The sequence below is a fragment of the Rhinolophus ferrumequinum genome, assembly GCF_004115265.2.
Source record: "Rhinolophus ferrumequinum isolate MPI-CBG mRhiFer1 chromosome 15 unlocalized genomic scaffold, mRhiFer1_v1.p scaffold_54_arrow_ctg1_1, whole genome shotgun sequence".
NCBI lineage: Eukaryota > Metazoa > Chordata > Mammalia > Chiroptera > Rhinolophidae > Rhinolophus > Rhinolophus ferrumequinum.
In genome coordinates this window covers 16,857,909-16,874,068 of record NW_022680357.1, presented here as the reverse complement: position 1 = coordinate 16,874,068, position 16,160 = coordinate 16,857,909, and the positions used below count along the sequence as shown (strand labels likewise).

Here is a 16,160-nt window from a genome sequence, read left to right as displayed (position 1 = left end):
CAAAGAGAACGCTTGGAAAAGAAGCTACAGATCCAACCACGTCTTGTGGAAGCAGCATCTGGACTGAAACGCACTCCCCATTGAACTGGTTTTCTAGCTCTCAAATGCCCGTTTGTCCAGGGCAGGGTTCTGAGCTTCCCGTGGAGCTCGCAGACCCGACAGTACAGAGCGAAGGAAGGGCAGCTGCTGCCGCGGTGCGGGGCGCCCTGGAGCTCGGCAGGCCGGCCAGCCTCCGCAAGGCCTTTCCTTGGCAGCCCGAAGCAGCCCCTGAAACCCAGGCTGAAATGTGTCCTGTGCTGCCACTTCGGAAAGTGACCATAAGGTGCAGTGTTTGTTACCCAGGCCTGGAGGGAGGTGTGCCACTTGGTGCTCCTGGAGGACCAGTGTCAGGAAACATTTAAATTCTGGAGTTCACAGAGCAAACTCACCTTCTCCTTTTCCCACTAAGGCCATAGGAGAGTTTAACCAAATCTAAGAATGTTTTTACAGTAAATCTTCTGACCCACAGAAATGCTCAAAAATGGAGGGCGGGACCTAACAACATGTTCCCTGTGATAACCGTTTACCAGAGAAAACCATTTCTCGAAAGACAGGTTGCTTTTAATCCTGATCTACTCTCACGTCCGAGTGGAAAAACCGGCTGCAAAAAGCAAATCTGAGAAAAAAACTGAACTTACTGAAACAACAATACAAAATTTCACACAGGAGCCAGTCAGAGCAAGAAGAGGTTAGAGGTCGCTGGCAGCATGGGTCCGGGACACACGGTGCAAACGTGGGTGCTGACTCGCCACAGGCCCAAAAGTAGGTTGCAAAACAGTTCTTTGGCTTGCTCCAGTAATAAATGCTCCAGTAATAAAATCACATGCTTCCCATGCCATCTTTTCAGGACGTAACGAACCCTGGCATGATAACCGTAAAATTCGAGAGCCAGAGGTCACCCGAGGTCAGAGCTCGGGGGGCATCTGACTGGTCTCCATCTAAAGGCACCAGAACGAGTAGCGCTGCAAAGTTCATCGGGCCCAGTGTTTCTCAACCAAGATCAAGCTTGCCCTCGAGGAGTCATCGGGAGTAGGTGGGAAAGTCTGGGACAGTCACAGTGACTCGGTGGGCAAGGTCAGGGAAGCCCGACTTCCTGCGACGTGCGGGACAGTCCCACACATGAAGAACTGGTGCCACTTAAAACGCCCAGACCCCGCCCTCGCTCAGTTCCCGGTTTCCAGCCAACACACAGCACGGACAGGTATGACCGCTAAGGTGCCTTTAGCTCCCAAGTCCACGTGATCGTTTTAAAAGTGCTGAAGAACCATCCTAGGTTCTCCGGCCACAATCTAAGTTCTTTCTAGGCTTAGTCTCTTGAGGAGGCGCATCAACGTATAAATATCTGCCGGAAGAAAACTCTGAAACAGCCATGAAGTCTCTCCTTACTTGGCCTTCTTCCCCTTTCCAAAAAAAAGAAGTCTGATAAGCCTCTTCTGAATTCAAGAAGGAGCCACAGTAATTACTTCTGGCAGAGACACCCACTCATGGTAATGACCTACCCCCACCACAGGTGGAAAGTACCAGTGGGCTCAAAAGTAAGCTTTCAGCTGAGAATAGGGACACGGAGCAAGAGATGGTTTTGTTTTGGGGGAGGGAGAGGATGAGGGTTAAAAACAAAGCAGAACAGCTCTAGATAAGGGAGGCCAGAAGGGATTTATTCACTGTATTGCCTCTCTTTGACCAAATTGTGAAATTCCACAGCAGGAAATTTTAACCAGGGTCCAATAGGGTAGAGGGAGGGGGGGAGCGGTCAGAGTTTGAAATCTCCTTGACATGTAAAATGTTGAATGTAAGGACCACGAAGAGAGAATTCCCACCATTTATCGCTTTCAAAGAGGTACAGGACCCGAAAAGGTTTAAAATCACCACTATAGCAACTTGTCTGCTTTCCAACAAAAAAATAAATGGAACAGAACAGAAATTCAATGCAGCCAGTTTCAGGAACAAAATGTCAGACCGAGTTGTATAAACTCAACTACCAATACAAAAATAACAACTCTTTGCTGAAGGAAACGTCAGGCAATTTCATATAAACAATGAAGAAAATCTAGTAAGAAATCTTGAGACTGGCTCCTGGTGCCTGAAATCACATTTAAGGACCAGATGACAGACTGGGGGTCCAGGCCGCCCGTACAAGCTGGCCCAAAGCTCCAGGGGAACAGCCGCAGGCCCAGCGCCTCAGAGGGCCAGCGGGCGTGCCAATAAGTGCTGAGCCCCGCTGCTCTTCTCTTCGGCATTCTGGATTCCTGGGCTTCGGGGATGCTGGCAAACGTGTCCAGGAAAGGACAAAAAACAGTCCTAGAGCTTTTTCCACGGATTTAAATGAGAAACCACTGTCCAGAGAGAGAAGTCCACAATGAGTTTACCTAACTGTGGGAGCGCAGACACTGTGAGAACAGATGCAGGACGCTTCTCTGCAAACAGGCCATCGCCCGCTGTGGGCAGGACGAGCCCCCCGACCCCCACCTGCTGCTGGACGTGTGCCTGAGCGTACGGCCTCACTCCTCAGCCTGCTTCAGGGCTGGGGGTCAGGAACCCCGCTACTCTTTTGGGTACATCACCTGGGAGCTTGTTAGAAACGCGGCCTCTCGGCCACACCCCACACCCCCCACGCCTCAGAAACTGCATTTTAACCAGATCCCCAGGTGATTGCTGGGCACATAGAAGCTGGGAGGCACTGCTCTCAGTGATTCCCATCACAGAAATACAGACTAACAAGGCTCTTCACCCAGGGGTAGTAGTGAACTTCAAAAGTAAAACACAGACGGCTGGTGCCAAGGGCTAATCAGAAGCGTCGTAGTTAGAGGCGGTCGGCATCATGAACGAGATTTCTTTCCTGTTTTCTTTTCTTTTTTTTAACCTAAGGGCAAAGAAGAAAATATCCAAGACGCACTTACTTACCCATTGATAGATGTTCTAGACATAAACAGGCTAAAAACAGATGACACGAAAGAGTGATACAGTTGGATAAATAGCCAGCCCGATTTCTCAATGCTGTTATTTAAGAAGATCTGTGTTCCTTGATCGAGGTAACTCTGAACAAACACAGCCTGGAGTGATTCGCATAATTTCTCTCTGTTGCACACATACCACTAAAAAAAAAAGAAAGAAAGAAGGAAAATGAAAACACACAACCGAAATGTTTTCTAAGACATCCAAAAACAAACCCAGAAGCCTGAGTTAAACCTAAGATTTCCAAAAATTACAGTCTCATGACAATTTGAGGGTAATCATCATCTCTTCTCCTCATATGAAAGCATAAACACTTCTTCAGAGGCGATTTCTCTTTTACGTCTCGTAAGTCTCAGGGCAGGGACAGAGTGGGGGGAGGGGAGTGGCACTCGGTCATGCAGCTTGCCGTGGCAGGGCCAGGCCTCACACAGGTTCTAAGCCCTGGCACGGTACTCTGTCGCTATACCCCTGGGCCCGAGACCTCGGGAAGCTCTGTTGGCCTCTCCTCACTGAGATGCAACATAAGAAGAACCAGCATTATTAATCTTGTTTTCTATTTAGAGAACAGTCACACAATGCAATGATTTAACTCAAAAATCACCAAACCAATCAATGGCAGAGGAAAAGGCAGATGTTAACCCTCTAGAGATCAGGTTCAGCTGCCTTTCTTCCTGTAGGGCATATACAGACCTTTCAAACACTGAGGTGTGCTTTACCAGGTCAGATAACACACCTACAGATGGCAAAATATGCTGGAGAAAAATGAAGCGACTTAATTTTCACAGTGCGATTCACGAGAAGACAAAATGGTAACATCCAAAGAACCAGCTTTCCAGGAATAGGCTCTAACCAGAATACACCTTTTAGAACAAAACTCCAGAGCCTCCACTGTGGTTGAAATGTAATCGTCCACAGTAAATGTCTTCCGTGGGCGTGCAGGGTTAGTGGACCACAGACTGGGGGGCGGGGGGGGGGAGCGCTGACAAGGCGTGCAATCTCTGTCCATTCATCTGTACACTGGGGTTGTCAGTAGGACCCGCCCTGGCAGGGCAGTGAGAGGAGGAAACATGACAGTGCCGGCAAACCCTGCAGGACCGGGCACCCAGGAGAAGGAGAGCCCACCTCTGGCGGTGAGATTCCTCTAAGGTGGCCTGATAAATCCGAGCGCCAGCCCGGTACGTGCACCGCTGAAACGGTGGAGCACGTCAGTTACTACTGACCCACGATCAGCTAAGAAACAATCGGTGTTCCCAATGAGAAGCCAAAGTCACTGGTTTCCCCCAACGAACACGACCGCAGAGCAGCAGTTAGGTGTCCCTTAACTGCCTGCACAACTGGTGGACCAATTTTACAGCCATCCTAAGCCTGCTGATGTTGAATAAAACCTTGGGTAACATTCCTGACACTGACACTGACAGTTATAAACCCGTGCAAACAAGCAAACAGGCACATTCACATTTCCACGATGGACTAATCTTTTTACACACCCTGGGCCTTACACTGGATAAAGCAAATCTTTCCAATTGTTGGCTGATTTGTGTTCAGTTACCATTTAAACACTGCTACCAAAACTGCTTGGACTCAAGAGACGATGTTTATTTTTCCCCCTCTCTATGACACGCTATGCAGCTTCTCACATTCACTGTCCACTTTTCCCCTTGGTCTAAAAACGTTTTTGTTAATCCTTAACTAATCCTGACCACTCACCGTGCCCCACGTCGTGCCGCAGAGCAGGTCACAACCCGTTTTTTAAATACTCGTGACCCCGGTGCACCTGCTGACGTCTGGAACACGGCCGCCGCTCGGACGTCTATTTATTTGTTATCCTCTCTGAGGTGACTATCAAGACGAAAGCCATCACTCTGGTAACAGGCAATCGGGTGCCTTCCACTCAAGTGGACAAGAAGTCCCTCAAGCGTGGCGTCCACTTGTAAATGGACAACCAGAACTACAGTGGACTGTGACTTCCAGAACTAGGAAGAATGGGCACCACTGACTGCAAATACCGCTTTAAACGCCCACAGGAACACTCGAGTTTTTAACGGCATTTCTCTCAACTCATCAACATCGGCACACGTGGTCGAAGCCTTTGCTGCCACACGCGTCTTCCAGAAAAGAACCTGCTCACTGAACGGTGTGCTACAGAATCAAAGGTAGTGAGGCCTTCTCTTTAAAAGGATAAATTCCATGCTCTTGCTGACCATTTGCATGACACAAAGGTCAGCTCCATGACGCATCCCTCATAAGCACCAGAAGGGGAACAAGCCCAACGACCAGCAACTTCTGGACACACAGATGTGATGTACATACAACAGAGTATGGTATTTGGCCATCAAAAGGAATGCAGCACAGGTACACGTGACAACATGGATGGGCCTGACGACGTCATGCTAAGTGAATAATCCAGTCACAAAAGGCCACATGTTACATGAGCTCCTTTACATGAATTACCCAGAATAGGCGGCTCCAGAAACAAGGGTTACCAAGGACGGGGGTGGGGGTTGGGGGGGCGACTGCTCATGGGTACGATGTTTCTCTCTGGGGTGCTGGAAATGCTCTGAAATTAGAGTGGTGATGGCTGCAAAACCCGTAAACATACAGGACTAAAAACCACCGAATTGTACACTTTTAAAGGATGGATTTTATGGTATATGAATTATATCTCAATAAAGCTGCTATTTTAAAAAAAAAAAAATAACATACACACACATCTAGGCATTCTGATCTTCCAGAAATTCAAAGTGCTTTGAAAATTTAAGTGACCAAGCAAACCTCTTTAAAAATGCAAATTTTTAATGCACATTTGACCGTGTCACTTCCGTGCTTCCCAGAAGTATTAGGATAAAATCCAAAGAGCTCAGTCAGTATGAGCTCACCTCATGACAGTCCCTACCAACCCGTAACGCCTGGCCACTAGGTCACACGCTCCTCCCTTCTTTTTCTGGAAGGCTCCTTTCGCACGGCTGTCTCACATGGGATTTGCTCTGTCCCCTACATGTCCCACCACCCCAAAGTTACTCCCTCTTCCCCCATGAGTCCGACCTAAGCCCAAATATGTCTTCGCTGCATTTCCCTTGAACTTGTACGCGAGCCTGGGCCCCCGTTCTAACGCCCTTCCTACGTCCCAGCAGCATATTGACCACTGAACTGAATAACACGCATAACTGCATGGTCAGTGTCAATCTTCCCAGGAAGACGGGAAGTCACGTAAGGCAGGGACGTGATGGACTTCAGAGCCTGCACAGACACAGACGAACAATAAATGTGCAGCAGGTGAATGACTGTTAAAAATCACAGGTAGTCTGACAGACAGAATTTGGAGATTCTAGCAAAATCCTGGAGGGAACATAAGGATAACCAGCTGTCACTGGGTTTCTGTCGATTTCTAAAACCCCCAGGGTTTTGCAAGGCGTTGCTTAGATCCAGCTCTGCACACAGCAGTTCAATGTACCCACGCGTCACAAAACTGCGTTCCCACGAGCACGCCGCAAAGGTGGCCCGGCTGAGCACCTGCCTTGCCCGGGGCACCCGGCCGAGCTCCGCTCTTCACTCACCACCGCACAGCGTCTGAATAATGGGGTCCCTGAGCAGCTCTGGCCGATTCAGTTCCTGACTGAAGTACAGGTTGTTTTATAAAGACTTTCTTTCAAAGAAGCTTTTCTTCACCTCTACCCAGCATGTCTGTTTGAGATTCCCTTTCAGAAGAGAAAGCGAGACAATCCTGCCCAGTCAAATGGGACTAGATGTATTTAGAGAAAAGATAATCTGATCACGATGGCAATAAATTATCACAGGCCAAGACTGCTCAACTCAGCACCCCTGACATGTGAGCCGCGAACCCTTGCTACGGCGCTGCCCTGTGCGTTCAGCATGTCCAGCCGCCCTGCCCTCTGTCCGTCAGATATAAGTAGCACCCCCCGCCCCACAGCTGTGACAACCCCAAATGCCCCAGACTTTGCCGAAAGTCCCCTGGCAGGCAAAGTCACCACTGCTTAAGATCCCCTACCTGGGTTTCCCCAGGAAACGTCACGGTTCTGACTCCAGGAGTGTTTCCTAACCAGCCCAGCTTAGCAGTGGTCTAAGGAAATGAAAAGGTGGAGTCACCAGCCTCGGAACTTACACTCCAGGGGGCAGAGGGTCAGAAACGAAGAGAAACAAGTAACGGGATTATGAGTTTGGCCAGGACCTTACATGAGCGGCCACTTTGCTCCTGCAGTCCCCCGCCCGCCCCCCCGCCGGAGTTTCCTCTGAGACAACCCAGCTTAAATGAGAAGCTGGCGAGCTGGCTGCACGGGGCGGCCTGTCTGTGGGCTCCCGCGCCGCCAAGCAGGTGAGTTCTCTGAACGTGCGCTCCTCACGGACCCCAGAAGCAAGGTGCGCGGGCAAGAAGCAAGCACGGGGCTTGTGAAATGCTCGCACTAAGGGCTGTGTGCCAGCTGCACGGGAGGCTGGCTCCTGGGCTGGAGGCCACCGTGTCTGCAAAGGCCTCGGCTTACCACCTTCCTTGAAAGCTCACTCAAACGTGGTTCCATCGAAGTAAGTAAGGACATCGCGTAAACAACGAACCCTCATCAACCCCGAGTCTCGCCCCTGGTGCCAGCTGCTGGTGCCAAGGATAAAGCAGGATGTGATCACGAAACATTACGTCTTTAAAGAACGGCAGCAAGAGCAAGGCCCTCCCCATGTGCAACAGGACTGAGAAGACACTGATAATTAGCCAAGTCATAAACGGCCCAATCAGGAAGCGACAGAGCCCTGAACGTGCTGGACGGGAGTGGCTAACCAGTGATGAAGGACCAGGTCATCTCTTCCAGATTTCATTACACCCCTTAGCATGTCCTGGTCTTTACAGAACCTTGGCTGATGAATCACCCCCTCAAAGAATAAAATGTATGTGCGTATCAGACTCAGGGATACAGTTAAAAGCTTTTCTGAAGTTATTTTCCTCAACGAGTCAAACATTAGCTGTAAGACATTTATTCCAAAATAGTAGAAAGGATTTGAGCACATCAGTAGAATTAGAAAGTTATTTCTAAAATCCAACTTCCTGATTTTAGGTAATATAGTGTAATAAAAAATAAATATTTGTCTTTATCCGGGTTCCAGGCACAGGGCCCCTAACTCCTCGTAAGTGATAAGAGTAACTTCTACACGTTAATGAGACACGGATGAAAGTTTCAGCCCACCTTCCAACCTCCAGCGAGGGGCTAGGGGCTGCAGACTGAGTCATCACCAAAAGCCAATGATTTCATTGCGCTTAATTATGAAACTTCCACAAACCTCCTAAACAGGGTTCTGGAAGCTTCCATGCTGCTGAGCACACTGATGTGCTGGGAGGGCGGTACCTGGAGAGGGCATAGAAGCTACGTGCCACCCTGGCTCTGGCATCTCCTTCTGTTTGCTTGTTCCTGAGTTGTACCTTTACAATAACCAGTCAACATAAATCAAGTGTTTCCCTAAACTCTATGTGAGTTGTTCTAGAAAATGACCTCACCTGAGGGGGAGGGGAACCCCAGAATTTGTAGCCAAGTCAGACAAAGCACAGGTGGTCTGTGACCGCGACTAGACTGGCTAGCATCGGAAGTCAGGGCGGTCTGTGGGGCCGAACCCTTAAACCTGTGGACTGACGCTAACTCACTCCAGTAGGTAAGTGTCACAATAGAACTAAACGGCAGGACACCCAGCGGGTGTCAGAGAACTGGAGGATCAGTTGGTGTCAGGAAAAAAAGACACATAGATAAGATTTGTTTTGGTTTTTTTTACGACATTAAACTTGATGAAGCACATGTACAAGCTGGAGGGGGGCCAGCGCCAGGAGCAGTTGTCCCAACCTGTTCAACTCAAACTGCAAAAATTCCAACTGGTGTTTCTGCTCGCCGCTATACGCCGTCCACACGGGCCCCACGAGTGGGGCAGTTTCGTTTCACAGCCCCTCAGACGACATGTTTCTCAGGAGGGACATCACGAAGCAGTGGCAAAGCAGACAGACCGGGATTCAAAACCCAACATGTCATCCATGAGCTGTGCTCTTGAGCTAGTTTCATCTCTCTCGGCCTCCACCTTCTGTCTGTAAAATGGGGGTGTACCACCTACCCCCCAGAGTGGTCATGAGGATGAGAGGGGATAATGTATTTCAAGTGCCTGGCACACAACAGAAGCCTTGTAACTAGATCTCCTTCCTCTTCCTGTCCAAGATGCACAAAAGCTGGTGAGAGGAAAAGTGAAGTTCAAGGGACTGTCTAAAACCACACTGTCAGGCGGGGCAGCCAGCCATTCTCACAAGCAGTGAGCGATCAAATGTGACTAAAATCCATCAGAAAGGCTCCACTGACGGGGTCCATGAGCCAGAACCTTCTCTCCTCCAGGGGATGGTCAGGCCAGGCCCAATGACACACCTCGACAGCCAAAGACTGAAAGATCGCACTCCAAGTTTCTGCAATGCAATCAACTCAGTCCACACATTTCACCATCGGCCCCTGCGGGCATCTAAGCCCAGCACAGGAATAGGTTGTCCACCCATTCATTATGTTTCGACTAATAATACGGAGCTAACCCAACAACCTCTTCAGGTGAGATTTCAATGTGTACGGTGACAAGGCACCTCAGGTCCATGCAAGGGAACAATTTATACAGATTAGATTCAGTTGCTTCGGATTTGATTTCATAAATAAATTACTAGCTATCTTCCTTTCGAATGTTCACTGTTAGTATTTTATAATCCTGACATGTGAACAAAGCTTCAGAGGATCTAAACAAGTCTTTTCGGGAAGTTACCATCTTGTTTAACACAAACTGCAAACTTCAGCTAGTGTTTTCAAGATCAATGTCCACACAGAGTTGGCTTCCCAAGGCCTCCTAGGCCACCTTCAAAGGGGCGCAGAAAAGGCCCCTGGTGTGTCCAGCAGATGACAGATCCTAGTGTTCCAAAAACGGAAGCAAACACTTGTTTAGGGTTTTCAGCACAGGTTCTGAGGAAGGAAAGAAGCCCTTTTCAAAATCTCTTTGCTAAGCGGCTGCAAAGGCCGCCAGACTCTCGAATCGGTTCAGAGGACACGAATCCGTCAGTGTTTGGCTGGCTAGCTGGGTGAGTGCCCCGAGCACTGTTAACTCATGCCTGACTTTGGTCTGCCCCCACAGGTACATGGGAAGTCAGGGGACAGGAGACCCAATCTGTCCTTTAGCACAACTTTTGACCTCTGGCTGTGAGGTCCAAGGATTTCTTCATTTGGAAAAAATACCCAAACCATTTCAATTCTGTCCTGAATCCATCATCGCATTTGGCATAGCACAGTTCTTCTATAAGAAGGTGAAAAAATAAGTCAGGATACATACACACAATTGCAATTTTAAGGTACACCTTCACAATTCCGAACATTGAATGTTATCTGCGGTTGTAAAACACCTTGCTGTATGTCATCTGGTGCAAGTGTCCTGGCTTGGTTCTAGGGAGTTCTATAACAATTCTTTTCAGTCCATCACCTGAGAAGCTGCTGAATGACTGATATTACCAGGAACTTAGTGGGGCCTGAGGGTCCCTTCCAGTTTCAGTAGCTCTGTAATAGTTGCATTAACTTTAAGTACCAGGTGCAATGCATCGAAAAGACTAGATCTAAAGTTTCTCCTCGTTTCAAGTTCAGTCTGCCAATACTGAAAAGTGACATAACTAGTTTCTCCCCAGTGAGTCAATCTACCCACCTTGCAACCTGTGATTAAGAACCTGCTGATTAAGGAAGCTGCAAGTTTTCTCTGGGGAAAAACTTTTTCCTGGAAAGGATCAGATAGTAAATATTTGAGGCGTGCAAGTCACAACGTAGCAACTACTACTCTGCTTACTTTTAGCCCAGAAGCATTCACAAACAGGCAAATGAATGTGGTGGCTGTGTGCCAATAAAACTTTATTTGTGGACACTGAAATTTGAATTTCACATAAGAAACTTTCCCGTGTTACAAAACATCCTATTTTTTGTAACCATTTAAAAATATAGCTTACTTCACAGGTTGTGCAAAAAAGTCAGTGATCCAATTTGGCCTGCAAGCCAACCCCGCCCCCCCCTTCCCTGCTTCTCGGCTTGCCCCAAGTGAAACATAATCTCAGTTTTGAAGCTAGCATACCAAACCGAGTTATTGCAGTGGTGCTGCTACTATAGTTTCAGAGCTGCTTTAGCTCAAAGAAGCCTTGCATCTCTGGGCTACAGTAACTAAATAGCAATTGTTAATGAAGAAACATTGCCCAAGTGCTGGAGGATTCTTTTAACCATAGAATCCTCCATCATAATTTCTTAATAAAATAACCATAAGGAAAGCTTGTGCTAAGTATGGTTCAATCAAATCCATAACCTTACTTTCATGCAACTCCAAAAGAACCAGATGTGGCTGGCTATGGAACTCACATACCCAAATGAACACCAGAAGACCTTGTATAAAACTATTAATTTGAAGGGGGGAGAACCATTAGAGTTGAGTTACTTCACAAGCAACCAAGTTTATAAAGCAAATCCAGGATCCTGGAACATAAAGCAGAGAAGACAGTCTCCTGTTTCATTTAACCTCACTGTGGTTTGCATACATATTTCTTTTGTTCATTTTAAGCTTTGTTTGTGAACAACATTTTCATAATGTGAATGTATCATCTCGAAATAAAGTCGGGAATGATCATTCTAAGGAAAAGATCTATTCTCCTTCTCAATATTCAGAAAACACCGGTTTACTCTTCCACCTTGGAGAAATTAGGTGCCAAATTGTTAGTGCCACTGGTTAAAACACAGACACACACTCCTGAGTATCTCCAAAGCATAATGAAGTAAATGAGGTATCCAAAACCAGCACCAGTTTTCCTTAGAACCTGACAGATGATGCAGCTTTAAAAGGTACAACATTAGAAAGTAGCCTTTGTTACAAGGAGATATTCTGAGGCTACATCTATAGCTATAGTTCCACCTAGGTTCCATAAAAATCAAAGGAAACGGTTTTTTGATTTTTAACATTCGTCCCATTTTATGAGCAACGAAACATATCCAGTCTGTTGCAGTAGAGGTGGTCACAAGTGTTAGAATAAACACCAACAGCTAAAACCTTCAACCATAATTCCACATCAGTGGAAATCAGCCTTGTTTTTATCCTATCCGGGACCTTATTTCAACCAACTGCTGAAAGTGACATTTTTAATTCACTGTTTTACACCATTACCCATGTTTCATACGGATATATGACATTTTGGTAACTGTTCGTCATCACTACAGTAGAGCTGTTTACCTAAAAAGACTAATGTAAGTAATTAATCCATAGCAAAGAACGTGGTTTCGCAACTTAAAATCACCTAACAATATCATAGGAATTGCCACAGCTGTGGGACTACCAAAAAAAAAAAAAAAATCATGGAAATTTATGATTTCCTTTACAAACAGAAAACGGGCCATTATAAATATTTGCTAACTGAAAACTAAATGCTACTTTCCTGAATGAATTGCTTTCCGCCCCTTGGATAATTCCTTCCTTTCATTTAAACACACACACACACACACACACACACACACACACACACAAAGACAACGTGGGTGTAAAGTCTCTGAACCCCCAGCATAACAAGAAAAGCCACACAGGAGAAAACGAGAAGTCTACGAAAACGATGAGACACAAAATGGGGAATAAATGGAAAGGCAAAATGTACTGTAAATGCTACTATAAGCCAACACTATAGACTTCAACAGCGTGTCTTTTCAACGCATGTCACGTGTGAGCTGCAAACTACCTGGTGGTCAAACAGGACACCTCTCACTCTTCATTCCACAGCTGACCTGCACGTACTTCTTTAAACGGCACAAAACCAAGCTAATAAAAAAAAAAAAAAAAAAAAAAAAAAGAAAAAAAAAAAAAAAAAAGACGACCCAGCCGGTCCCATCGCATCAACTGCAACTCTTGAAACATTTCCTTCCTGCCCAGTTCCGGTGTGAAAACCCTGCCAGTTCCGAGCTGGCGCCCATCACCTCCCTCCCTTCTCACCACCCCTTTCGGGTCGGGCACCAACATCCAAGTTGGAAGCCGAGGTCCCGGGCCGGGTGGGACGCGAGCGACGACCTGTCAAACGCCTGTTCTAAGGGCGGCGGGGACATGTCACCTGAAGGAGCCCGGGGCGCTGAGCGGCGGCGGGCGGTGCACGGCCACGTTCCTTTATGACCCTTTGTACGACCGCGGACTGCTCCAGACAAAAAGCGGGGCCGGCCTCGCGGGGGCACGGGGCGTGCGCGGGGCGACGGGCTGGGCCTGGGCGGTGCTCCCCGAGGCCCGGCGCCCGCCGCGCGCCCACGGGCCCCCACGGTCCCCGGGCCCCGAGGGGGCCGCACGTCTGCAGCCACCGCCTGGGACGCGGGAACAATGCGGGCTCCGGGGCGCCCACGCTCCGGCCCGCGCCGGGGACACGGGAGGCCGCGGCCGCCGCGCCGGGAACAAAAGGCGCCGCGGGGCCCGGGCCGAGCGCCCGGCCCGGGAAACTTCGCGAGGCGCCGCGGCCCGCCGCCCCCACGCCGGCGGCCGCGCGAGGGAAGGCCCGGCCGCCACGCCCCCGCCCCCGCCCGCGGCCCGCTCCGTACCTGGTGGTTCTCCTTCCTGCCGCCCGCGGCGGCCGCCGGCCCGCCGGGGCCGCTCGTCATGTTCACGTACAGGGAGCGCGTGAGCGGGCTCCGCAGCGTCCACATCCTCCGCGCCAGCCACACGGACGCCAGGCTCAGGCACAGCCAGCCCGCCAGCAGTCTCATCAGGGACCGCGGCCGCTCGCTCCGATCACCGCCGGCGCCGCGGCGAGGAGCGGGAGACGCCGCCGCCTCCGGCCGCCGCCACCCGGGCCCGAGCCATCGCGCCCAACTTGCCCATCCAGCCCCTGCAGGGCCGAGGCGGGGGTGGGGAGGGGCGGGCGGCGCGCGGCCTTCCCGCCTCCCCCTTCCTTTCCGCCCGCGGAACGCCGCCAGCGGCGGCGCGGGTTTCCACCCGGAGCACGTACGAGCGGCGGTGGGGCGCGTTCTCGCCGGGGCGCGCTCCCCTCCACCCAATCAGCGGGTCGGGCCGGCCGGGAGGCGGGGCCGAGGGAGCGCGCATTCGCCTGGCGCGCGCGGCCCAGCCTCTCCTCGGCCCCGAGCTCCGCGTAATGGCGGCGATGATGGTAATTTTTTTAGGCTCCCTTCCGAAGGCGGTAATTGGAGCCTCCCGGTCCCTCCACCGTGGTGGCCGCGGGAATTCTGGGGTTGGCTCGCCTTAGTGATCGGCTCTGGGCCGCTCATCCCAACCCCGGCCGGACTTGAACCCTGCTGTGCCCATTGGTCCGGGGCAGAGGCGGCGGCGGCGCATTCCTTTCCTAGGACCAGACAATCAGACTGAGTCCTTGCGGGAGACGGACGCTGCCCGCTCGTCGCCGTTCCTGGCTTAGCTGCGTGGCTTCCTATTTACGTTCAGAGCCAACAAGCCAGACCCTCACCCCGGGGGCCTCCAGCCTGCTTTGCAGGCAGGCATCTGGGGGCGGAGGGCAGACCACCGCGTCCCGTTCCCCAAGCCAGGCCAGTTGCAGGCGACTGGTTTCTAAGAGGCCTCAGTGAAAGCTCTGCCTTTGTTGGAAGCTACTGCAGCTGGCGCACCTGTAGGTCATGCTTTGACGTCCTGATGACCCTGTCCAAGAATGAAGGAAGACCCCAAACTGGAGTCCCTGGCTGCTTGTTTCCTGGAACGAACAGGCGGAAGTTGGGCACGACACTCTTAAAGCCAACTAAGAGCTGGTATTTACCCGGATGTGTCTTTAATCATTTATAGCTCGGGGAGACCTAGTAGCAACATTCCAAACCTGAAGGGTTACACTGTGTTCCTGTGTCTGAAGTTCTTCCTGCTGCTACCCAAGCTGCAACCAAGGAGTAACATGTTTCATGGGTTCTCGAAGTTGAACACCTTCCTCGATTTGCTTAGAGAATGCTTTGGATTTAACTGCTCTAGAAATACTGTATATACATTTTATCTTAGTTCAAAAGAAACCTGTTAACGCCAACGTTGCATTTCAGAGGCTGTCATTTATACATCCACTGATGCGGAACAAAATCATTCCTTACCCACAGACGTTTTTATTAGATTCAGAGAATCTCAGCTTGGCACCTATCTATCGCTAACAGAGACATCCTGTTGCCTAATGCTACGTAGGCTATTAAGAAAGGGGGAGGGTACTTTGCGTTCTCTTCCACTATACTCTGGGACTGCTTCCTGCCAAAACCCCAAAGAGCTTGCACCTTACTAAATCTAATTCAAACCTCTCGTGATCCTGGCCCAAATCATCAAAAAGGATCTATGGTAGGACGTCCAAATACCTCAGTTTGTTTACCATGTCTCCTCTCCCTCCTGTCTCTTGGGATCAGTGTCACAGATAAAGCAGCTCTGTGCCAAAAGAAACCCTTCATCTTTTAGACAGGGGTGAAAGCAGCAAGAGCATATAAAATGACATATTTCGTTTCTGAAAACAAAAGGTAATGCCCCCCACTCTAAGCCTGATGAGCTGCAGCTCAGAGTCTGCAAATTGTGTCAGATGAGCAAGAAGCAACTAGATGGCTCTGGAGTCTGAAGGACAGGGTCAGGTGACTGCCAAGGAGCCCAGCATCTCAAAAAGAGCAGATTTTCACTTCTCACCTGAGCAGCGCTCCTGGAAGAATAAATCATTTCCATATTATCATACTCTATAATAATCACAAAATACTCCAACACATGTTATTTACACCCAGCAAGCACAGGAAGAAACCAAAGCACAGCGTGACCAAATGATTTGCCTAAAAGTAGCAGAGCAAATTCAATAGCAGACCTTTTCAAAGAAACCGGTATCCCAGCTCATGGTCCTTCGATCCATCTGAGAAGCCTCGCTGTCCTTCTCTTCTCAGAGAGCCTCCTGAATTACAAATGAGGAGGAAGGAAAAACAGCAAGAGTAAATATACTAAGCAGAAGTTCAGATTGCCCTCCGGGACTGCCCCTTTCCTTCATCTACTAGAATGTCACTACTGTATATTAAAACCTCAATTATCCATCACGGACAGGGGAAGAGGCACAGATCACACACACACACACACACACACACACACAAATATGAGTCAATATCCTTTCTAATGTGGCTTTGAAATGTAGGCAGTGACATTCAAAAGACAACGTAACTACC

The 16,160-nt window shown here is 49.4% G+C and overlaps 1 protein-coding gene across 3 annotated transcripts in view; it reads right to left on the bottom strand.

Annotated features, from left to right (window-relative positions):
* Nucleotides 1-15,901, bottom strand: part of METTL9 (methyltransferase like 9) — a 41,270-nt gene extending 25,369 nt beyond the window's left edge. For 2 of the 3 annotated variants that reach the window (XM_033101505.1, XM_033101506.1), the window contains exons 1-2: nucleotides 13,578-13,905; nucleotides 2,941-3,131 (exon numbers count right to left, since the gene is read on the bottom strand). In XM_033101505.1, the coding sequence (XP_032957396.1) occupies nucleotides 2,941-3,131; nucleotides 13,578-13,742 (356 nt within the window). In that variant the 5' untranslated portion in view covers nucleotides 13,743-13,905. Of the gene's footprint in view, nucleotides 1-2,940; nucleotides 3,132-13,577; nucleotides 13,906-15,811 lie in introns of those variants that run through there. The other variant, XM_033101507.1, reaches the window with a different exon arrangement.
* Between the last annotated feature and the right edge of the window lie 259 nt (nucleotides 15,902-16,160).